Below are 24,021 nucleotides of genomic sequence, written 5' to 3' on the forward strand. Positions count from 1 at the left end.
TTAAAAAAATAATAATAATAAAATGAAAAGTCCTTACACAACGTGGGCTGGATTGCTTTGTTTTCAACTCATAGTTATTCCATCCCATCGCAAATTACTAAACATGACCGAAAACGGACATTATGGACACTGGTGTGTGATTGTGCATACGTCAGAGATGCAATGATCACTGACATCATGGGATGTTACACGCGCAGATAACGCGCCAATAAACTAAATAAAGAAAGTTACGCGGACGCTGGTGGGTGAATGCCGCTGACGTGTGTTGCTAAATTTAGATTTCACTGTGTAAGGCAAATGCGCGACTGGGTGGAATTTGCAATATTCCCCCCAAAATCATTTCGGCAGAACAATTAGCTGAATCCAGAGTGTATCAGTGAATACCGATAAACCTTGGGTGTGTATTTATACACGTAGTCAATAGTTTGCTTTTATTGGTTATTGGCTACGAAAGCCATATTTAAATTATTCGGTCAATGTATAAAGCTGAAACCTTTACGAAAATGTGGATTGAAAATGATCAGGAAGGTGTTGCTACGGCAGACAATTGGACAGTTACAGCACTTCCTATAGTACGATTTGTTGTCATGGCAACATGAGTTTTGCCTTGGCAAATGATACGCTTCTGCACAACAAAATGTCCATCGTCCAACTGAAAAATACAAATATTTTTTGCTGGGGTTAAAAAGGCTAATGAGGTAATGCTATTGACAAGTAATGTCAGGTTTTTCTTAACTGTTTAACATCGATTTAGTAATCCCAATATCAAGCTGGGGAAGAACATTTACAATATTATTGTGAACACTGCTTTATCGGGGCATAAGCATAATTATTTAACCAGAGCATTGAGACAATTACGCCTACCTTTAAACATACGTTCCAGAATACGTGTATTAAACGCGTATCACGTCAGGGTTGCGTCAGTAGCTCATACTTCCGGTCTCCTAGCAACTTTAGGTTTTCCCGACATGCATTGCCGACAAACAGCCTTAACAGGTCACAGTAATAGTAGGAGCCCCTTTCCAATCTTCAGCCGCTTGTCACATCTTTAAAAAGATAGGGGCAACTGCAGGTGGCAAAAGTAATCACTCTCGGTACTTAAGTAGAGGTACAGTACTTGTGTAAAAAAAAAAAAAACAATTTGGTCAGATAAGTTCTGATTCAACTTCAGTAAAAGCTATAAAAAAATAAAAAATAGTAGATGATGCTAATCAAAGAAAGGGTGCTTTTAGGATGACAAGACTACACAGTCGCCTCAAATCATTCTTAAGGCTGTCAACAACAAAAATCTCTTATAAGGCCATGGTGGGGAAATACGGTGTTACTCCAAATTTGTTGTAATATAATAGTTAATGCCATAAGCATATATAAAGACAACCATGAACTCTGTCGTTTCAACATCGCCACCATATTGGATGTGGCAAAGTGGTGCTACTAGTAAACGACGCGTCATTAATTTGCTGCTTGGAGATGTCTGTCAAGCCAGTACAGAAAAAGTATTTCTACTTTCCACACCTGGGCAACTGTACTTTGCTGCAATCTATTATATCATACAGATCCATCGTTTAATGGGGACATTTCTAGAAAACCAAATACAAAATATCCAATTTAATACATGGTAATAATGTAGCTAGGATGCATGCAGGCACACACAAAGAAATAATGGGCCCAACAATGGCAACATTATATGCAACTTATTTTTCATTTAAATTACATCATATACAAAACATATGCATGAAAACAACTAATGATGGACTTGCTATGAGACAGATATACAAATGTACAAAACAAATAACACCAATCAATGTCACCAAGACACTATCCTATGGTGAACAGTTTCATTTTGCAGGCTTGAATGCCTCCAAATACCAAATATCTACAATGTGTAGAAACATTGAAAACTTTATTGAAAATCCCATGAATTATGAAAGTGATCTACAAACCCAGTTCCAATGAAGTTGGGACGTTGTGTTAAACATAAATAAAAACAGAATACAATGATTTGCAAATCATGTTCAGCCTATATTTAATTGAATACACTACAAAGACAAGCTATTTAATGTTCAAACTGATAAACTTTATTGTTTTTAGCAAATAATCATTAACTTAAGACTTTATGGCTGAAACGCGTTCCAAAAAGCTGGGACAGGTGGCAAAAAAGATTGAGAAAGTTGAGGAATGATCATCAAACACCTGTTTGGAACATCCCACAGGTGAACAGGCTAATTGGGAACAGGGGGGTGCCATGATTTGGTATAAAAGGAGCTTCCCTGAATTGCTCAATCATTCACAAGCAAAGATTGGGTGAGGTTCACCCCTTTGTGAACAGGTTCGTGAGAAAATAGTCGAACAGTTTAAGGACATTGTTCCTCAACGTACAATTACAAGGAATTTAGGGATTTCATCATTTACAGTCCATAATATAATCAAAAGCTTCAGAGAATCTGGAGAAATCACTGCATGTAAGCAGCAAGGCCGAAAACCAACATTGAATGCTCGTGACCTTCGATCCCTCAGGTGGCACTGCATCAAAAACCGACATCAATGTGTAAAGGACATCACCGCATGGGCTCAGGAACACTTCAGAAAACCATTGTCAGTAAATACAGTTCGGCGCTACATCCGTAAGTGCAACATGAAACTCTACTATGCAAAGCAAAAGCCATTTAGCAACAACACCCAGAAACGCCGCCAGCTTTTCTGGGCCTGAGCTCATCGAAGATGGACTGATGCAAAGTGGAAAAGTGTTCTGTGGTCCGACGATTCCACACTTCAAATTGTTTTTGGAAATTGTGGACGTCGTGTCCTCCGGGCCAAAGAGGAAAATAACCATCCCGACTGTTATGGACACAAAGTTCAAAAGCCAGCATCCGTGATGGTATGGGGCTGTGTTAGTGCCAATGGCATGGGTAACTTACACATCTGTGAAGGCACCATTAATGCTGAAAGGTACATACAGGTTTTGGAGAAACATATGCTGCCATCCAAGCAATGTCTTTGCCAAGTACGCCCCTGCTTATTTCAGCAAGACAATGCCAAACCATATTCTGCACGTGTTACAACAGCGTGGCTTCGTAGAAAACGAGTGCGGGTACTAGACTGACCTCCCTGCAGTCCAGACCTGTCTCCCATTGAAAATGTGTGGCGCTTTATGAAGCGTAAAATACGACAACGGAGACCCCAGATTGTTGAACAGCTGAAGCTGTAGTTGTACATCAAGAATGGGAAAGAATTCCACCTACAAAGCTTCAACAATTAGTGTCCTCAGTTCCCAAACATTTATTGAATGTTGAAAAGGTGATGTAACACAGTGGTAAACATGATCCTGTCCCAGCTTTTTTGGAACATGTTGCAGCCATAAAATTTTAAGTTCATGATTATCTGCTAAAAACAATAAAGTTGATCAATTTGAACATTAAATATCTTGTCTTTGTAGTGGATTCAATTAAATATAGGTTGAGCATGATTTGCAAATCATTGTATTCTGTTTTTATTTATGTTTAACACGTCCCAACGTCATTGGAATTGGGGTTGTAGTACTTTTATGCTACATACTAAGTGTCAAAACGAGATTATAAATACTGTACAAATACACATACACCTAATTAAATCAGACAAGGCTTGCTTTTTCCAAACTTAGAATAAGGTACACAAGTTGTCTCAAGTCACTTTATATTGGGTCACTGATTTGTGCGTAAAATGTCAAACTATTTTTGGGTGGCTGAAGGGGTACACATTTTTAATTATGTTTGTTATAAATTGATGTGAATTAATTGTCTGTCATGTTCGATATCATCAAATGATGCGTGTATGCTGATGTTACGTCAATACATACTATTTGTGTAAGTTTGGGATCTGGGTACGAACCACATTTCTAATTTGTTGGGCTGAAAAAGATTAGGAAACGGTGGACTGGACCATGCCCAACATGTAAACTTAAGCAACTTGTTAAACTCAAAATTATATCAACAATATGTTATACAAAGACAGCCATCACAGTTCCACTAGGTGTGAGAAAAGTGCCGTTATTCATGCTTTGGATCACAAAAGTAGTTTTTTCTTTGCTTGGATGCCATAACTGTAATCTGTAGGGGAGGACAAATAAAATTACATTACTATTTGCACATTCCCACATTTTTAACATTTATAAATGCTGCTGGGGGAAAAAAACAAGGATATATGCTGTAGGCTCCAGTTCATTCATACCTGCACCTCAATATTCAAGATGTAGGTCAGAGTGTTACAATATATCACCATGGCTACCATGTGCTTGACATACATTGTACCTGTTGTGAAGCAGTAGTTGCACGTTGCTCAACCTCAGTCAGTCGTCTTTGGAGGCGACTGGCCTTCTCTTGATACTCTGCTAGCTGTCTCTCATACTGCACAAACACAATATTGACTTTATCTACAGTGCCGCGAAAAGGTATTGGCCCCCTTCTTAAATTTTTGCATAGTTTCCCCAGTTTGTTTACGATCATCAAACAAATGTTACTATTGGACAAATATAACCCAGGTGAACTTAAAATGCTGTTTTTAAATGGGGATTTCATTTATTAAGGGAAAAAAAAAAAACCTATTCAGTTACCTGGCCCTGTGTGAAAAAGCCCCCTAAATCTAATTAACTGGTTGGTCCACACTCAGCAGCAACAACTGAACTCAAGCGTTTTCTATAACTGGCAATGGGTCTTTCACATCTCTGTGGAGATATTTTGGCTCACTCTTCCTTGCAGATTTGTTTCATTTCAGCAAAAATGGAGGGTTTGAGCATGAACGGCCTTTTTAAGTTCATGCCAGAGGCTCCTCTGTCCTCCACTCACCTGTATTAATGGAACCTGTTTGAACTCATTATCACTATATAAGACACCTGTCCACAATCTCAAACAGTCACACTCCAAACTCCACATTGGCCAAGACTAAAGAGCTGTAAAAGGACACCAGAAACAAAATGGTAGACCTGCACCAGGCAGGGAAGACTGAATTTGCAATAGGTAAGCAGGTTGGTGTGAAGAAATCAACTGTGGGAGCAATTATTAGAAAATGAAAGACATACAAGACCACTGATAATCTCCCTCGATCTGGGGCGCCACGTAAGATCTCACCCCGTGGGGTCAAAATGATCACAACAATGGTGAGCAAAAATCCCACAACCACACGGGGAGACCTAATGAATGACCTGGAGAGAGCTGGGACCAAAGTATCAAAGGGTACCATCAGTAACACATGACGCCGCCAGGGACTCAAATCCTGCAGTGCCAGACATGTCCCCCTGCTTAAGCCAGTACATGTCCAGGCCCGTCTGAAGTTTGCTAGCGAGTATTTGGATGATCCAGAAGAGGACTGGGAGATTGTCATATGGTCAGATGAAAGCATTTCAAGATCCTGGAGTTGCCTAGCCAGTCTCCAGAGCTCAACCCCATAGAAAATCTTTGGAGGGAGTTGAAAGTCTGTGTTGCCCAATATAATAATATATTATATTATTTTAATCTTATATTATTTAAGATGCCCCATGAAGCTGAGTTTTACTTTAAAAATGCAAGACGTGTTAAACTATGCTTAAAGCATAGCCTCTTGACTAAAAATGAATGTTGTTTGTGTTGCACACACACCTCTTCAATTATTTTGAGGTTATTTTCAAGCTGTAGCTCAAACTCATGCGACCGTTGCTTGTGTTGATTCAGCTCTGCCCTGAAAGAAAAAGTAAACTGTCATGACATCGCACATATTTGAAACTATAACCTCACCCATGGATTTACCGTAATTTATCATGTATAATGCACATTTCCCCCCCAAAATTATCAAGTCAATAGTGCGCATTATACATAGTTATGAGAAAATGAAAAAGACTTTCCCATTTTATAAATGTATGCCGCCATCTAGAGGTTATGAAAAAGCTGTACACTTTCATTCCAATATGCCGCCCCCCCCTAGAGGATATGAAGAAGTCATACACATTCATTCTTCTATGCGACCTAGAGGTTATGAAGTTGTACTACAGATCCTTACAATATTTCTTTCTTGGTTCAGTCATTAGTTAATCGGTTCTTACTTCAGATTTTTCATTTTATTTTCAAAGGCCTGGGACATATTTTTTGCTTCGTCTTTCCAGCGATGAATACTTTTTTTCTGTGCAGTGAGAAGGCGCATCAGATCAGCACTTGAGTTGCGACTACTCTCCTCCAGGTCACTCATCTGTGCAATAAGTGTCTTCTCCTTTAGGCTGTACTCTTGCTCCATCTGTGACACCTGGAAAAAGACAGCAGCGTTCACAGGTTAGCTATAAAATTTAATTATTCATCTCAATTCAAAAGCATACTTCTTGTAGTGTGTCTTGTATGTCTTGTCTTGTAGTATATCTTTTTTTCCACATTTACCTGTTGTTTGGCCTTTTTTTGGACAAGCAAGGAGGCCTTGCGCAGTTCATCCATCTCCCTGCGTATCTGAAAGTTCCCCTGTTGTAGCTGGAGTCGCTCATCACTGATCTTAACACAGTCCTCTCTTGCTGCAGCCAAACAGCCCGTCAGCCGCTGCACTTCTTCCTGACTGCGGGACAATTCCTCATTGTAGCTATAGAAATATGGAAAGATGGGCGAGAATTATTGGACAAAGAGTTATACAACTAGATGGTCAGAATGATTTTGGCTGAATATCTGTCCTGCAGATTATAGGAAGTTATTAACCATTGGGAAGAAACACCGTCAAGTATTACGCTATTCCACTTACCCCATTTCCATCTTTTTTAGTTTGCTTTGCGTACTTTGCAAAGTGATGTTTATTTCATCTTTCATCCTCTCTGCATTGAGACACCTCTGGTGAAGGACATCAAATTTGCCAAGATCTGGTTCTGCCCTGCCCTCTTTAACTACCTACATCACAAACAACAACAAGAACAAAAACATCAACCTCATGGTTGAGGACGCGCGCATAATTAAACACTGTAAAAACTGTGGGGCTGTCTTTAGGATAATCTTCAGTTCAAAGATACCTTTACCAGTTCCTCCTCTAAAGCTTTTCTCTCACGTTTAGACCGCTCAATCAGAGACTCTTTGTCTGCACACTCCTGCAGACGTGGGGACAGTTATGACAGAAACAATCAAGTAGTAGGAGTTACAGACTGGATAAGCAGAGCACTAAGAATTGAATTGGATTTAAGATGATTTGGAAACATATCTGAGTGTGAGATAGATTCTTACCAGTTGCAACAAAGACAGCTCCTCAGCCAAATGACAGAGCTCAACATTGCACTGCTTGCGTATATTATCCACCTGTTTAACATAAATACGCCATCCAGCGTAATATATAATGTACCATTGGAATTCAAGGGCTGACAATAAATTGTACTATACAAAATGTATCACATTTGGTGACATAATTCTATGTTCTAAATGAAAGACAAAATTTGAGTGATCTTTACTATTAACAATGTGTAGCTGTCCTTTCGACTTCAGTTGTTAATACTTTTTAAATGATGCAATATATGTTAAATTTTATATTACCTGCTAGTATTTTCTCGTATTTATAATCACAAGGATATAATTCTCAGAGTTAAGAGTTAGTGCCATAAAATGTCAACATTTTCCTGCGACCTCAATTTTCACCATTAGATCTGAAAGTACATCAAAACCTTTTTGTGTGATCTTCGTGTCAGTGAACCAGACAAAACGCATTCAAAAACGACATCCTCCCTTGCAGATAGCCTGTATTAGTGCAGGCAATTATGAGGAAATCTTGGTTTTATGGTTCTTGAAGCACTCTCTACAGGGTGTATTGGCTTTTTGAGGACTTTGTAGTTATCATACAGAGAAATGAGAGAGACCATTTGATGTATCAGTGTATGTGTGCTTTCACTAGAATAGCACAGAGATAACCTGCATTTATGAGATTTCAGAAGAAAAATAGGCTATATAGTTGATTGGTGCATAATTTTTAAACCTGTCACTATGTCTAGTATTAGCCTTTCCATTAGATATTTAATTACCCTGGGGATAAAAAGCCAAAGGCATCGAGTGCTCAAGGCCTCAGTCGCCAAGGCTGTTTCTCACAGACCTGATTGTTTGTTGAAGTCCAACCAGTGACTAGGATTGAGAGCTCACTTTTCAGTGACACTAAATTTTAGCAGGATTAACCAGTTAAATGGTTTGATGCCGAAAAATCCCCCCCCCCAATTTGTTTATGCTTTATTAGAATACATTAAGGGGATCTAGAGAATGAGGTACAGCAGAGAAAAAGTTTGTAAATGAGGATTATAAATGTGGGATGGGTAAAAAAATAGACTGTTCAAAGAGTACATTATATAAATATCTGCAGAAATAATACCATAGTAGTTTTTCTTCCAAAACCATTTAGAAATACCCTTACCTCTTTTCTGGTGCGCAGAGCAGCATCCTCAATCAACTGTGGAATGACCTTCTTTGTCTTCTCAAGCTCCTCTATTATCTGCTTCTCTCTTAATAGAGCCTAAGGAAAACAAGCATACACCATTGATGTGTAGATTGTTCCAAATTCACCTATATTTTCACGAAAATATATGCACGCATACTTGGAATGGTACACAACACAGACATATACAGCTATGGTTTGTACTTTGCGTAGTTACAGTCATAAAATGATGCTATTATCATCATATACACAGAATAACATACATAAAGAACTATGGCATATTAAATAACTAGCACACAGAAATATGGAAATGGAGAGTAGGGGTCCAACTACTGTGTTCACAAAAAATCTCTGAGGTGGCAGAGATGAATGAATCCAGTGGATTGCCAGGGTTTTCCTGGTGGGATCCAACTAGGAATGATCAATAACACTTTTTTTCAGGCCGATACCAGTACATTCACTCGAGTACTCACCGATACCAGTAGCACTTTTGATACATACATTTTCAATTAACACAATGACAGATAATTGTAGAAAAAGACCTCTCTTTCTGACGCACATTATGATTCAGCGATGTGTCAAACTTCTGCGGTGTAGCGCCACCTACTGGTGAGGAGGACTTACTCGATGTCAGATTTTCTCTCTTTAGTATCAGTGGCTGGTATCAGCAGGCTTCACGAACCCCCAATACTTTGAATTAAGGTCAGTATCAGCCTGATACCGATAGCTGGTATCAGTGCTCACCCATCCCTTGATGCAACATTGATAATTTGCTATAATAACTTGACTTAATGTGCACCTTTGCAGTATTGACTGATTTCAAAACCTTTTATAGTCCCCTGTTCACAGACAAATACATGCAATGCCAATATTCATGGGGGCTATAAAAGAGTGCAATTCACCTCATTCTTTTGCAGTACCGCCTCCTCAGCCATCTGCACACTCTCTCGAACTTTGTCCAGAGCCTCATACTTCTCCTGTTCTAAGGTAGCGCATCGGGCCTTAAGGTTCCCTGACATTTGCTCCCACATAGTTTGCTCTCCTCGAACATCATTTGCCTCCTGGGATGTCGTTTTGAGCCTCAGAGAATGAATAAAATAAGAAACTGATGGTGAACTGCACCAATGACAAAGCTACAATGAAAGGATATATACTGTGGTACAAATTCTCAAGCAACTAAGTGTGACTATGGGATGAGCCATGTCAAGTGAAACTAGAGTTCTTCATGTACTCACTTGGTCTCTTTCTGGCTGATGGTTAACTGCAGCTGTTGAATTTGTCTCTCTGCTGCTTCCTCTCGGCTGCGAGCCTCGATCAGATCTTCCTCCTGAATACACACAGTACGTGCATGGCATTTACAGCAGGCTCACCATCTATCCATCTTCTTCCGCTTATCCCGGGTCTGGTCGCAAGGCAAAGGCCTAAGCAGAGAGTTTACTCTCCCCGGTCATTTTTTCCAGCTCTCCAGGGGAAATCCCAAGTCGTTCCCCGGCCAGCCAAAAGTCTCTCAAGCGTGTCTCCTGGTGGGACGTGCAGGTAACACCTCAGGGAGCAGGGCCCAACCGATTTGTCAATTTTAAGCCCTTTTCAAAATAATCCTAATCAGCCAGTTTTGCTGATTAAACACCGAACATATTTTTACTTTCTCATGAACAAATATGAGACTGGCTAATCTGATGAGCAAAAGATGTTGCTTATACGTAAGAGTAGCAATAGAGGATGTAGCCAAGTATTGTACTCAAGTAAGAGTACTGTTACTTGAAGATAATGTGACTCAAGTAAAAGTAGTCCTCTAAAAAATTACTTGACTATGAGTAAAAAGTACACAGTGAAATAATTACAAGTACTGAGTAAATATGAGGAATTTGTTTTTTTAACCACAGCATGAACATAAATAAAATAAAAATAACAAAATAATACTTGTTTTCTCAAGTTATAAGTGGGCTGAAATATTCACGTTTGGGCTGATAGTGCCAGACAAATACTACAATACATGAAAGCTGTTGTTTTTGTTCATCGAAATGTAAACACGAGTAGCGCGCCCTTGCCTTCATGGTAACGACGACCTTCCCAAAATGGCTGCCACATAGGGACAACAATCAGCCGGGCTGGCTTATCTAGTGTTAATACCTATGCCCGGGAAGCCCAATAAAAGACGACGTGTGAGGTCGTGTGACTTTTGTGTCGTTTGATTGGTGAACTAGACTTAAACGTCACTAGTGCTTAAACTGGATTGGCGCAAACAACGCCCAATGTGGAAGTCGAAGTCTGGCGCACGAAATAGTTGATAAACTATTGGTTATGTTTTGTTTAATGATCATGCTTTTCTGAAATGCCTTTAAAAATTAAGTGTGTTTCGCCTCGCCCTCCATGTTTTCTTTAAAGAATTGTACCCATCTTACAAATTCTGCCTGGGTAATCAAACATATGAGCACAGCTGTGTGCTTTATCATTTACTAAATAAAAGTAGGGCTGTGAATTTCAAAATAAGAGCAAGTAAATAAAAAGAAAGTATTATGTGTTCAAATAAAGTTCTTAACGTCAGAATAATTATTTGAAAAAACTAACTAAACATAGAATATATGTTTTGACTCTATGGGTAGAAGCAAAATCAGGCATTGTAAAAATGCATTATACATAGGTTGAAGGGTTTTCCAGAATTTTGAGGTCAACTTTGGGGGTGCGCATTATACCTGGGTACGCATTATACACGAGAAATTACAGTACTAAGGAACAAAGTATTGCAAAACAGTCAAATATTCTGCCTGTAATTCATCTCTTTAGTTGTAAGCGTTAAGGACCCAAAAAAAAGTATTTTTCATTCATTATAAATTTTGCAAATTAATCAGCTGATTTATTGGTTATCTGCTAAATATCAGAATTGGCCAGGCCCGACCAGGGATACATCCTAACCAGAGACCCGAGCCAGCTCATCATCACCTCATGACCATAAGTGTGTGTCAGAAGTATATCGGCCAAAATTGCGTTTCGGCTAAGCTTTTCTTCACCACGACAGACCGAGCCACCTGTGGAGCTCCCATGCCCATCTTCCCTCACTCATGAAAACCACCCAAAGATACTTGGACCATAGACTAAGACTTACAGGTGCTGAGTCTCATCACAGGTGCGTCAAACATAAGATCATGGCCTGATGAAGCCAACAGAATTGCAAAAAGCAGAGACAATACTTGGGTCACCAAACTGGACCCCCTCGCTCCACCTGGAAATTCTGTCCATAAAGGTTATGAACAGAATCAGTGATAACGGGCGCCCTTGGGTAGTCCAACCCTCACTGGAAAAAAAATCTGTCTTATTGCGGGCAATGCGGACCAAACTCTAACACTGGTTGTACAGGTACCGAAATACTCATGGCACATCTCCCATAGAATACTCTGAGGGCACACGGTGAAATACCTTCTCATCGCCACAAAGTACATGGACTCTGGTGGCATGATGGATCACAAGCAATGATAATGTTCCATAAAATCCGCCATGTTAAAAAATTTGTCATTTACATTTTTCTAGAACTAGAAAATTGCTCCCAAAGAAAGGGTTCAGTTAACGATAAGTGATGACTGACTGCCACACACTGGAAAATCTTGAAGAAAGCAATTCTATTAAAGTGAAAGTTATTGTAGCTACAAGGTAGTGTTGGGAGATATATTGTGAAGCTCGATTCCATTGGTATTTTATTAATGGTCCATATGGAGAAGGAGGTCATCGATTTTATTTTCTATACTTTTTGCTGCTGCGCGAGATTTCGTTGCTCCGCCAGACTTCTGTGGCAACTCTTGTTGTCCGGAGACAACACCATGCTTGCGGATAGCGATTAGAGAGTCAGAAATAGTTGCAAAATAGGGCACGTAACATCTATCATTTGGAAACAACCGTAGTCTGAAAAATGTGTATGAAAGATGTTGCGATGAAGACAAGCATATCCGTGTAAAATCACCTCAAGATGAAGCACGTTATCGAGAGCAATGCATGTATCAAGCTAAAGAGAGCCACAACTCCCTGTGCTGCTCCTGTAACCTCAACAAAACTAACTTATCAGGATCTATGTTCAGCTCCTCTCGTTATGAGAGATCGAGCACCAAATGGAGGGAGGTAACTTCAACTATCTCATTGTATATACAGTGGGACCTCGATATAAAGGACTAATGGGGGCGGGGAGTCGTCCGATATAGCCGATATAGATATTTTAGGCCATATGCTGCCATATTGCTGCACAGTACAAATTATTGTTTTGTAGGGTTTTTTTTCGTGGCCTAAAACGCCAGGTACAATACACAGTTATTGTAAATAAATATGAAAAAAGCTTGAAATTTTTGAACATTTCACGTTACCCAAACTTACCACAAGGGTGTAATTGGTCATGGTGACATTGCTGACACACGGTACTCATCATAGGAGAATCACTTTCATGTAGACTTTACGCCGAACTGATCGGTGTTATCGTTATCGGCCGATAATTAGGATTTTATGCTGATCGGCTTTCATGTCATAACTCGCCGATCCGATCAATGACATCAACGATCGGCTCCGCACAAGACATTTAACTCCACGTCTTCGTCTCGTATGAATCCAAAAGCTAGTTTATTTTTAGCCTTGTCACGTGTCTTGTAGCGCAGTACTGGAACTATTTGCCGGCCAATAAAGTTTTTTCAATCTTGTCGGTGAAAAAACACGTCGTCGGTGTGGGACTATTTTGCGGTGTCTCAGACAAACAAAACGCAAGTTATTTGCAGTCTGTGCACAACTGAAGTACGTCATGGGGAACGTCATCTAAATCCTTCAACACAAGAAATTTGATTGAGCACCTGAAGAATGTACACGAGGAGCATGCCGCGTTCAAGCAACGCAGCATGGGGGTAAAAAAAAACAAAAACACAAAAAAAGTGTCAAACGGACTCGAACTCTGGATAACACCCATCCATATAGCTGGGACAGTGAGAAAGTTAGAGTAAGCATGTCATTAACAGTATTTATTAAAGTAATTGAATTGCAATAAAGTAATTTAATTACAGTAAGTTAGCACCCATTATTTCTGTCATGTAATGTGAATTTGACCTAAACTTATGTCAGTGGCCAATCCTTGAATGCCCCCTAGAGGTCAATGGTGTTTTAACTTTTGTCTAAAATGCCTGAGAATAATTTGAGTTGGGATGGCTCCAGCACGCCCGCAACCCTTGTGAGGATAAGCTGTACAGAAAATGGATGGATGGATAGTATACAAGTATATACAATAAATGAACAAGTCATGTAAATAGACACATTGCTCCATCTTGTGATCGGATCGGTGATCGCTTATCGTTTTTTTTAAACTTGCTGATCAGCCCCAAAAATCCTGATTGTGTAAAGCCTACTTTCATGAGCCATGAGGAATTAGTGTAAGCTGCTTCCTAGTTTCAAATCTGTTGCCAAAAATTAGCAAAACCTGTTACTGTACCTAAAATAGCACATTCCAGACTTCAGAGACTTGTGTTTTGTGTTCCTCAGAGTTAAAACCGCAGCCATGCCGCTCTCTCTCTGCGCAGCGCTCTATGCACAAAAGACAATTGATATAACCATCATCACCATGGCAGCCACATCAATGCCCCACATTCAACATGGCCGCCACGGGAGGCACGTCTTTTGGAATTGGATCTAGTCATATTGTATCTCTGTGACCCGGAAATACGCCAGTCCCATTCTCTGTCTGCATTGTGCCACAACACCAGTAAACAACAGCGGCCAGTTCTGGAACTACCAGACTTTGTCCGCAGCATTTTAAGTGACAAATGGAAACTATTTTTGGACACATTGTTAGGTCATATTGGAATGATGATTGCAAGGACATATTGGAATGAAAGTGTACAGGTTTTATCCAATATCGGTTACAATAATCTCAGGGAGAAAGTTACAACAAGTGTGTCTGTCAGCTGTAATCACATCTATGACGACTGACCAGTGGAGTAGTTGCGCAGTGCAATGTACTTCACTACCTTGAAGAGCAGGAGCTGAAAAGTACCTGTTTGTAGACAAGCTATGCACCCAAAGATCATACTGGTGAGACAATTGCACAAATAAGCCTTCAATTCGAAGAAGCTGGACTAAGAAAATCAGGTCAGGTAGCTACAGTGGCTTCTCATTTTGAGAACATTATATTTTTAAATACCTGCAGGAAAAAGTAATTTTCATATTTGTGATGTTTATAATTGTGTAATAAACCTTCTGCTTTATAAACTAAATCAATTTGGTTTGGTCCGGTTTTATACAAACGTTAACACAGTCACATCAAATATTGACAATATGAAAAAAATTGTGATATCAAATTTAGGCCACATCGCCAAGCACTACTACAAAGGTAGATAATTTCCTTTCCTTCAACCGTAACATCTCAGGGGCTTACTGTATATTATGTAGTCTCAAGACGTATGCCAACAAGTCTTAATTACGCAATGTGGTTAAAATGTCTTAGCAATATGACACAAGTTGTAATAACAAAAACACAGTTGTTCCAGCAATTCTACTCACAAGTCATCATGTTGTAAAACATGTATTTGTTCACCTGTCTCTTAAGCTGGTGCTGAACCAACTGGAGCTGTTTGTTCATTTCTTCAACTTTGTTTGTGGCCGTCCCCAAGTCACCTTTGGTTGTTCTACAACACAACACCCATAGAACATTTCAGTCTGTAGTTGATGTTCTGAATGATAACCCCTATTAGCATACTGCAACACAGCCATCGGTGTTGCTGGACCCTATACCTAGCAACCTTCGACAGAACATAATTGCAGAGGATTATCGTCAGTGACAGCGATTGTAAATCAAACTCATTTAGTTACCTGAGCTGGCTGCGTAGCCCCTCCATCTCTGTACTCTGCTCTGTCACTGTCTTTAGAAGCTGTTGATTGGTCTGTGTGTGACAAGAGACACAAGTTTGCCATGTGTGTGGCATGATTCTTATTGCACCCTTTGATTAAAAACAAACAGTACTGACTTTCAAAATCCATTCACAAAAATGCTTCTTTCCAACTGTTGTTACATAGGAGATCATAAAAGTTAGAGCCCTAGATTTGTCCTCTCATTAAAAATACATCAGATAGGTGTAGGGTTACTCTCGCATCTCTATTCGACTCCACTCAAGTTTCCATATGTATTACCGTATAGCTTGATTGGGTGAAGGTGCAAACGTGAGAGCCATCAACCATGCATAGGTAGTATTAAATATGATTATTTTTAACCATTATTTTCCCCCTTTTTTGGCAGCACCAGCTCATTATTCAGCTTTTCTTTTCTCATCTTTTTTGCCGTGTTTGTTTGGGTTTTATGACCTAAGTGTGTTTCTTTTGCTTTCTGAACATGGCTTAAGAGCTATAGCTCCTGTGTTTGCAGTCGGGATTATCTGTTTGCATTCCGTGCTACCACTACGATGGCTCCCGGAGCGAGACTCAATGTTCCCTGTGAGCTGAGGAGGAGGAGACAGGAATGTCGTCCCGGGACAGGGCATCGAGCAAGGAGGAGATGATGTCAGTCTGTTATCATGGGAACATTAAACCCAATAAGATGCAAACGCTAACAGCATTGCGTTGCTGACCGGCATGAGATGGACTTCAGGGAGGCAAGCCTGCTGCCTTTTATGGCGTCATGGCTAACAGCGCTAACACCAGACTTATTCCTTGTTGCATGCTACTTTTTGTTTCCTGTATCCATTGAAACGATGCAAATTTCCCCATTGTGGGATGAATAAAGGTAATCTTATCTAATTACATACCAATTGTAGCGCCTGATTGGTCACTTGGAGTTGGTGTGTGTGCTGTTGGGTAACTACAATTTGATCCTATGACAAGAGAAAGTGTTTGTTATTGTTTGTTAAATGCTTTCAATCAGGCAAGGTCAAACTCTTTCAGTTAGCTTTAAGAGTGCTGTGACATTTACGCCAAGTAGTAAAGTAGTAGATATGATGGCTGTGAATGTCATTGTATGACGACGACCTTGAACTGCTGCTCCTTAGCATCTGCATTCTGTCCATCAGTGAGGCTCTTCTGGTAGAACCCCTGGAGGCGATCAAGCTCCAGTGTTGCAGTCTGCCACAATTCCATGGCCTGCATCCGCTCCTATTTAAATGCACAGAACACGTTCAAAGCCATGCATGTATGTGAAGGGAAAGGGTCATTCACCAACCAAACAACATTATAAACAGTAGAATGACAGCAAGTTTCCCATTATGAAGGCATTTAAAGGGGCTGGTCAGGGAGTGTGATATAGTAGGCACAAATAGAAAGAAATAGAAATCCAAACTTTTTGTCCAGATTAGTCTGAGGATCTAGGAGACTCTGAGAAGGACCAAATTGTGATGGTGAGACGACTGGTTTAAAGCATCTCCAAAAGCAGGTAATTTTTTAGTGTTAGCAGTAATAACTTCACATAAGTTAAAGTGACAAACATGGTACATTGCAACCAGATGAATTACTGAAGGTAGGTCAGAGTATCAAATACAAAATGCACAGACAATTGACACATTCACCCCCCTTGGAAGTCCTGCGTCTGCGCTTTGAGGAATATAGGCTGGTGGACATTTTCTTCATACGACTGTTAACAAGCATACCACAAAGCTGCACATGTGAAACAGTAACTGAAATCAGAAGTGCCAATAAAAAGCCAAATAATATGGTTAGATATGAGGAATCTAACCATATTATTTGGCTTCCGTTCCATTTCAAAAACCAGCAAAACACAATTCTACTGCTAATCAAATCAGGAATAATCAAGTAGGAAAGTCTTCAGACCTGTTCTGACAGCTTGATTTGTTCTTGGAGGTTTTTAACAACTGCTTCCTCCTCCACTGTGCTTAACTCTTCTCCAGAGATCTTTGTGGTTGACTCAAGCTGCTTCTCAACTGATTCCCTCAGTTCTGCATGCAGCCTGCCAGGGAAGTGTAAATATTATTGAAAAAAGATGAATAAATAACCACTAGTCTAGATTACAATCAAATGCAGTATGGTCAAATAACTAATATCATTAAGACAGAATTGTCATACAAACATTGTCAAACAACATTCATCAGCAAAACACACCCTTGACATTGCTGCAGTTTTGCCAATCATGTGCTAGTGCGACCAAATTTCTCAGTTAGTTGCACCTTTTACGATCATTGGGCTTTATCTTGTCAACTCAAATGCGACCGGATACACTTGTTACCGTGGCGATGACAACAATAGTGGACCGCGCTGACTTTGTATTATAAGGACAAAATGGGGAAAAACGTGTGTTGGTGGTCACCGGTGCTCAGGACAGGATGTTTGTTTAAGGCTTGCTTGAGGTATGTTCCCGTACTTGGAATACGATATGGCTCGCAAGCAGGCAACAAAACGTTATGTAGACTAGCAAGTTAGTGGTACCACGAACGGTTGGACGTAAACATGCCGCCGTTCTGTCGAATTATGCTCTCAAGTTTCGGTGTGGGTGAAGTAATTTAATTCCAGTAAGTTAGCACCCATTATTTCTGTCATGTTGTAATGTTGGTTTGACCTGACTGATTAGAATACACGATCTGACGAGAGCAGTGATTTCCAACCTTTATGAAGCCAAGGAAGATATTTTACAATTGAAAAATCTCACGGCACACCAACAAACAAAAATGTCACAAAAAGTGGATACGTTAATTACTGTATGTACTTCCTGCCATCTAATAGAAGACCATTTCTCATTTGTTCTGTCTGTCACTATGCCTCACTGGCATAAATAGATGAACAAAGATACATTATTTATTGTAAATATAATTTTTTGAGCAATTAAGTACAAGTATATACAGTAAATGTATATACATTTACATATACATATATGTAAATTTAAATAGATACATTCCTCCATCTTGTGATCGGATCGGTGATCGGCCCCAAAAATCCTGATTGTGCCTAGTTAAAATTAGTGCTAGGAAAACATTTTTTGCTATTCCAATTAAAAATCTAATCCCGAATCAGAATTTTTGCATTCGAATCAAAACATAAACTACTTTACTCTGACAAGCGCTGCAATGCTGCCCACAACCGCTGACATGTTGACTTTGTGCGCATTGCTTCTACACATGTACGCATTGTAGCTTCACAGAGAACTCCGTAAAGTTTGTTTGAGAAAAAAAGTAAATTAAAAAAAGAAAGAAAACGAGCTCTCTGCAGGAGGAGGCTTGCGTTTAACGTAGCTCTGCAATGAGCTGCACGGGTAACATGGAAGCCCCACCACTGAAGCAGAAATGGAGGTATCACTGGAGAGTGGGACCAAACCATAGCACAGAGGCAGATTTAAGAGCAAAAGGGAGAAAGTTGATCCAACACAGCGAGCCAGCAGGTTAAGTAGCCAGCCTGCTGGCTAGATGGAAAGGCAGCAACTTGGTACACGCCCTGAGGATTTATGGCAACGACGAAGAGTGCAAAACAGACCCAACCAGGATTCTACCTGTGGTCAATGTACAGAGTGGCCACCTCTCTCATGTCTGAGCCAGGTCACGTTCTCTATTGGTGAATTGTGCTTCAGTGATTTGTGAACACCGGGCACTTGTCTCGCGAGCCGTGCCAATTTGGCTTCTTGGCTCTTCGGAGGCAGCGAGGGACTGCACCACAGCACTCTCGACATGCTATGGGGGTGGTGGTGGTCTCGCGCCCGGTGGCAGGGCGGCGCTCTGGGCCGCGGTAGCGAACGGCTTCTCACAATGCGACGGAAGTGGTGTGGAAATCTCTCGAGCCGCCACTGAGGAGGAGGATCGTGTTGGCGTGTCGGTGTGACACCGCAGCGCAAATGGAACGGGTGCCCGTTTAGTGTGTGTAGGTCATTGTGAGGTGCAGTTCACCAGTTGTTGGATTCCTGGTCCACTGGTGGAGATGGTGGCATAGAAAGTATGAGCATGCTGAGTTTTTAACCATATGGCTGTCATAATATTGCTTTACATTTGAATTATAAAGCTGGAGATACCGGCGGATGGACGCCTACTTTGAGGAGCGCTTGTATGAGGTTATTCGCCGGTATTCCAATCCAACATAACAACAAACAACAAAAACAGGAGCTCTTTCTTTTCGCTTTCGCAGTGTCACCAGTTGGAATATAAATGCACATGCCAGCATGTTGAGGGAGATAGATGGACAATGCAATACCTGAGCAACTACAAACTAGAATACTTTTGTTCACTTGAAAAGTGGGTGGGTTCAAACAAAAGGTGTTCTGTCCTGCGTTGTTTAACACATCTAGATGTAAATTCCATGAAATAAAAGCTGGAATTCTGAACTTCTGTCTCATATTAATCTTTTGATCTGAAACCCAAATGTCTTCAGTATACAACAAAATCAAAGGAATTGACCTTGCCGTTCCAATACTTTTGGAAGGGACTGTATATATATATGTTTTGATCCAGCTTCTCTATTTGCATAACACAAACATCAGACACCAACAGATCCCAGATACCTTTCATTTTCCTGGACAACCGTCTCCAACTTTTCTTTGACATCTGTCATGGACACCTGTAGACATGAGTAGAAGTGCATGAAGCCAAAGCAAATGGAAACAAGGAATAATAATTTAATTAGAAAACGTTTATAGATGAGCAGTAAAACAGATGAAACTTGAAAGTAAGATGTCCTCTAAAAATATTTACACATTTCCAGGGACGTTTATGGAAGCACTTTTAAAATCTTGAATATTGAATCAGTTTTAAGCATTGACAATTCCAGGCACCTGTAGGAACTCTGTGACTGACAATAATATGAACACAAATGAGGAGGATTGGTTAACAATTGTGACTGGAAGAGGGCTGAAAAGGAACTTTAGCTAATCTGGTCATCTTTTGTCAGATCATTCAAATCTAAATAAGAGACACAGTGAGCCTGATCACATGTAGTCTTGTCACTTCGTGGGAACTACAGTAAGATATATAAAAAGAATGTCTTTGGCTCAAATATACTGTAATTTAAAATTTACCTAATTTAAATACATGATTAACGTGGTAAATTAAAACTTTTTCTCCATTACTTTGAGTGGCTTGTTTTGTTAATTAGCTAATCTTGTGTTTACCTGGTATTTCTGCAGCTGTTGAGACATTTCTTCAATGTGCTGATCGTACTCCGCTACAAGCGGAGCCATTATACTGTAATACAGAAAAATCTTAAATTATTAGTGGTTGAACAGTACATTCAAACCATCATATGATACAACTCAACTTACAAATATCTTTATGGTGCTTTGTTACTAAATTATGTCTAAAATTTACAATGAGACAGCATGATTGTTGTGTCAGACCTCCTATCATAGAGCCAGGGAGCTGCAAATTTAGTCTTCTTTTCCTCTTCAACCTAAAAGAAAAAGGTTTGTGGTGAGTTTACAACACAGTACTCACATTTTATTCAGACTAAATTCAAACATACATAAAGATTCTACGCATGATGACATCTCTCCTACTTCCATCAGCCCCCCCCCCCCCCCCCCCCCCCCCAACTTAACTCAACTAAATACACAATCTATAAGTTGAATTAATATTAATTTATTTTATACCTGTGATGATTTGGTGTGAGCATGCTCCCCATGTTGATACTGGCTGAGAGAAGAATTCAGCCTGCGGACTAAGAACACAAATGTTTCACGTTTTCCCTTTTAAAATATGCACAGATTCATTTATCACGCCATGAATTTTGTCAATGTTAATGTCTTCTTAGTGCATGGTATCGTGTTGTTCAGCGGTATGGTGACGAATTGTAGCTAGTTTTACTTTTCAATTTCCCTTACCTTGATCACGCAAAAATTCAAGCTCTCTTTCCATGTTGCGGGTGCAGCCTAGACGTAAGCAAAAAAATATGCTTTAACTTGTAGTGCGTCAAACGGACGCAGGAACAACATCAGCATTGCTTACGGTACTAGCATACGAAGCATCACTATGCCGTTATAAAGTATCAATATTGAAAAAAGGCTGAACCAAACGTATGGAGAAGACCGACGCTAGCTACTGTTGCTACTTTTGTTTTAGATGCAGACAGGAAGCAAGCTAATCGATGTCGCTAGCACTGGGTCAGCTATTTAAAATAACTCATAAATTCCATGATTAACTTTGTGCAATTGTTTTAAAAAATGATAAATGTCTGGGCTCATTACTTTAATCGAGTTGCGCCGTCCGTTTTGAAGACAACAGCAGCCAATGACAGCTAAGCTTTGTGTGCACCGTTTAATTGTTCCGATGTGTGCAACTTACCAAACATAATGGTTCTGCGCTCTGCAACAAGGAAGTACAGGTACCGTACTGTTGACCATAGAGATATATACCAATAGCATTTATGCTCTTGACTGCAGCAGTTTACTTTGTTGCGTATAAGCACTGTGCGCAACTGCACCAACACATATATAAAAAATTGTAACAAATAGTGTGACATTTAATTTTCCTACTTATGTTGTCTATTGATGAGTGGTGATGTCATATTGTCTGAAACCATGTGTTGGTTACTCTTCTGCTTCTTACTCGAGCAGGTTAATTTTACGAGCTTGATAAGATGTGAATGAACTACGTTGGACATTAACCTAATATGATAAGGCATTGCGTAAAGGAATTGGACATTGACCTAATATGATAAGGCATTGCGTAAAGGAATTAACAGCAAGAATGTGGTAAATTCAAGTGGTTAAAAAGAGAGCGAGAGGATTACTCATTCAGTTTCTTGAATGGACAAAATGGGGTTAGTTCATGGACTGCAGTTTGTGACATTCATATGCATGACATTGAGTTGTGATTCTCGGTAAGTATGCTCTTACTTCTTGAACTTGGGCTAGATGGAATCTCAGTCTTTATGCAATATACTTTCAGCCCGAATATGCAAGCAGAGTTTGAGATCCTGCACACCTGGGACAGCAATCCTGTGACTCATGACCCCATCAGGATCATGTTCTCTCCTGGTGTTAGAGGGCTAAAAATGAAGGCCATTGGTCCCTTCTTCAATGACCCTGAGGCCCCAGCAGGACCACCTGGCCAGCCCTTCCCTGGACTCTGGGATTATGAAGGTGGGTGAGAGCTCAGACTAAGGTAGGCCATACTATGTGTTTTTTTTTTAGCAACACTTTAAAGTGATGGTCAACAAATGCATCATCAACATATTTGGTATGAGGTTTCAAACTGTATGCATGAATCTACATTGTGTTTAGAAATGTGGTCCTGACAATTTAAATATTTCTCCTTTATGTCCTTAGTTGTGGAGTCCTTCTTTCTCGATAGTACTACAGACAATTACTTAGAAGTGGAGGTTTGCCCGTAAGTCAAATTTTTAGTTGCTTTAATTTTTACAGCCACACAGACATTTAATAAATGAAAGCATGCTACCGAGACTTCCGCTTTATCTTGTGCTGCTTTCTGTGATTTCACTTCAGACATGGTCAGCACTTGGTATTACTGCTGTCAGGGGTCGGCCAAGCATTCCAGGTAGACAGATGTAATGGAAATAATCAAAGGGTTCATAAACGGTTATTAATATGCTGTGCCATGTTTTAAAATATTTCCCTTGTACCTCCTTCCAGGAACAACTGCCAATAGATTTTAATGCTACAATCATCGGAGACAAATGGATGGGTGAGGCTCTCCTTCCCTGGATGTACTTTCCTCCCAATGTGAACAAGATGAACTCTTATGCCATTCATGGCTCTGGAGAGAAACGCATATATGAAGCACTCTATCCCATCCCCAGTGATGAGCTAGTTGAGGGACAAAAGCCAAACTTGTGAGTATACCATTAGATATACCTACTGTATTACTCACAGCAAAACTATGTTCTTTTGCAGCTAATTAGGACAAAAAACAATTAGATATTCCCTGAAACTGCAAGATCGTTTTGAACCTGCTCAATCATTGTGAAATCCCATGTATTTCAGTGAATTGGCACAATTCCACTCATCCAATTTTATACACCACATATCCTCACTCGAGTCACGGGTGAGCTGGAGCCGATGTCAGAACTGTGAGGCAGAAGTGCGTTCACAGTGCCGCACAATTGGAATTTATGAAATTAATATACGTAGTGAGAATATCAGGATTACCTGTATATTTTAAAAATTCATAATACATCTCCAGGACCACATAAGAATGTTTACAACTATTTTTACTTGGTTGCAAAGCATTTATGAATGACTAGAAATCGATATAGACAACAGTCAATGTATGTGTATGTGTACATCTTGCATTGGATTTTATGTTCTCTCTTTTTCTCTTAGCCACGCCCTGAAGTATTTTGGCAATTTCCGCCTTCAAAGCATCATGGGGGATGGCTGGAACCAGCCAGAGTCTGATCTGTGGACGGGGAAACCATGAGCATTTGACAAACTCACTCATCCTCTTCCTGATCTCTTTCCCGTACGTGCATCACCGTGTGTTCACACATCACTAATATGGAAATGTTCAGTAATGTGTGCCAGTGGTTTTGGCAAAGTCCTATGATGTAATTTAACAAAGTGCATTCCTCTATTTATTAATACCGCATTTTAAATATTGGTGGCACACTTTTGTTTTTAATTTTTTATTGTGACTAACAATGCTTTTCATTTAATTTAATTGCTCATTTTGGGGTGTTTTCCTGTGCATTAAAAGGGAATGGTTCAGTAATAATTGTAAGCCTGGAAAGATTTTGTGGTACGTCATTAAGCATGAA

General features: G+C 39.9%; 3 protein-coding genes across 10 annotated transcripts in view; 1 reads left to right on the top strand and 2 right to left on the bottom strand.

The window, feature by feature from the left end:
- Positions 1–1,415, bottom strand: part of dnah6 (dynein, axonemal, heavy chain 6) — a 65,877-nt gene extending 64,462 nt beyond the window's left edge. For all 3 annotated transcript variants that reach the window (XR_009788063.1, XM_061769932.1, XM_061769933.1), the window contains exon 1: positions 865–1,415. Coding sequence is in view for 2 of the 3 variants with exons in the window: in XM_061769932.1 (XP_061625916.1) it covers positions 865–874 (10 nt within the window). In the remaining variant the exon portion in view is untranslated. The remainder of the gene's footprint in view (positions 1–864) is intronic.
- Positions 1,416–1,543: 128 nt separating this feature from the next.
- LOC133476489 (sodium channel and clathrin linker 1-like) lies at positions 1,544–21,574 on the bottom strand. Of its 5 annotated transcripts, none has more exons than XM_061769934.1 (22): positions 21,491–21,574; positions 21,128–21,175; positions 20,897–20,964; positions 20,645–20,697; positions 20,420–20,492; positions 19,814–19,869; positions 17,149–17,284; positions 16,354–16,476; positions 16,134–16,199; positions 15,205–15,275; positions 14,930–15,020; positions 9,615–9,706; positions 9,282–9,459; positions 8,359–8,457; positions 7,194–7,265; positions 6,986–7,060; positions 6,724–6,866; positions 6,375–6,567; positions 6,050–6,246; positions 5,610–5,688; positions 4,287–4,382; positions 1,544–4,085 (listed from the first exon to the last, which is right to left on the bottom strand). In XM_061769934.1, the coding sequence occupies exons 2-22, from the start codon at positions 21,159–21,161 to the stop codon at positions 4,026–4,028; spliced, it is 2,055 nt and encodes a 684-aa protein (XP_061625918.1). In that variant the 5' UTR covers positions 21,162–21,175; positions 21,491–21,574; the 3' UTR covers positions 1,544–4,025. The 5 variants fall into 5 exon arrangements, with proteins under 5 accessions (XP_061625918.1, XP_061625919.1, XP_061625920.1 ...); XM_061769935.1 differs by having other exon boundaries at positions 6,992–7,060; positions 21,491–21,545; XM_061769936.1 differs by having other exon boundaries at positions 4,280–4,382; positions 21,491–21,545.
- On the top strand, positions 21,517–23,978 carry c4h4orf33 (chromosome 4 C4orf33 homolog). 2 transcript variants are annotated; one of them, XM_061769943.1, is made up of 6 exons: positions 21,517–21,627; positions 22,194–22,387; positions 22,574–22,634; positions 22,751–22,802; positions 22,898–23,097; positions 23,588–23,978. In XM_061769943.1, exons 1-6 carry the CDS (start codon positions 21,596–21,598, stop codon positions 23,682–23,684), a joined length of 636 nt encoding a protein of 211 aa, XP_061625927.1. In that variant the 5' UTR covers positions 21,517–21,595; the 3' UTR covers positions 23,685–23,978. The 2 variants fall into 2 exon arrangements, with proteins under 2 accessions (XP_061625927.1, XP_061625926.1); XM_061769942.1 differs by lacking the exon at positions 21,517–21,627 and adding an exon at positions 21,937–22,125.
- The last annotated feature ends 43 nt before the right edge of the window (positions 23,979–24,021 follow it).

Source organism: Phyllopteryx taeniolatus, chromosome 4 (assembly GCF_024500385.1).
Source record: "Phyllopteryx taeniolatus isolate TA_2022b chromosome 4, UOR_Ptae_1.2, whole genome shotgun sequence".
NCBI lineage: Eukaryota > Metazoa > Chordata > Actinopteri > Syngnathiformes > Syngnathidae > Phyllopteryx > Phyllopteryx taeniolatus.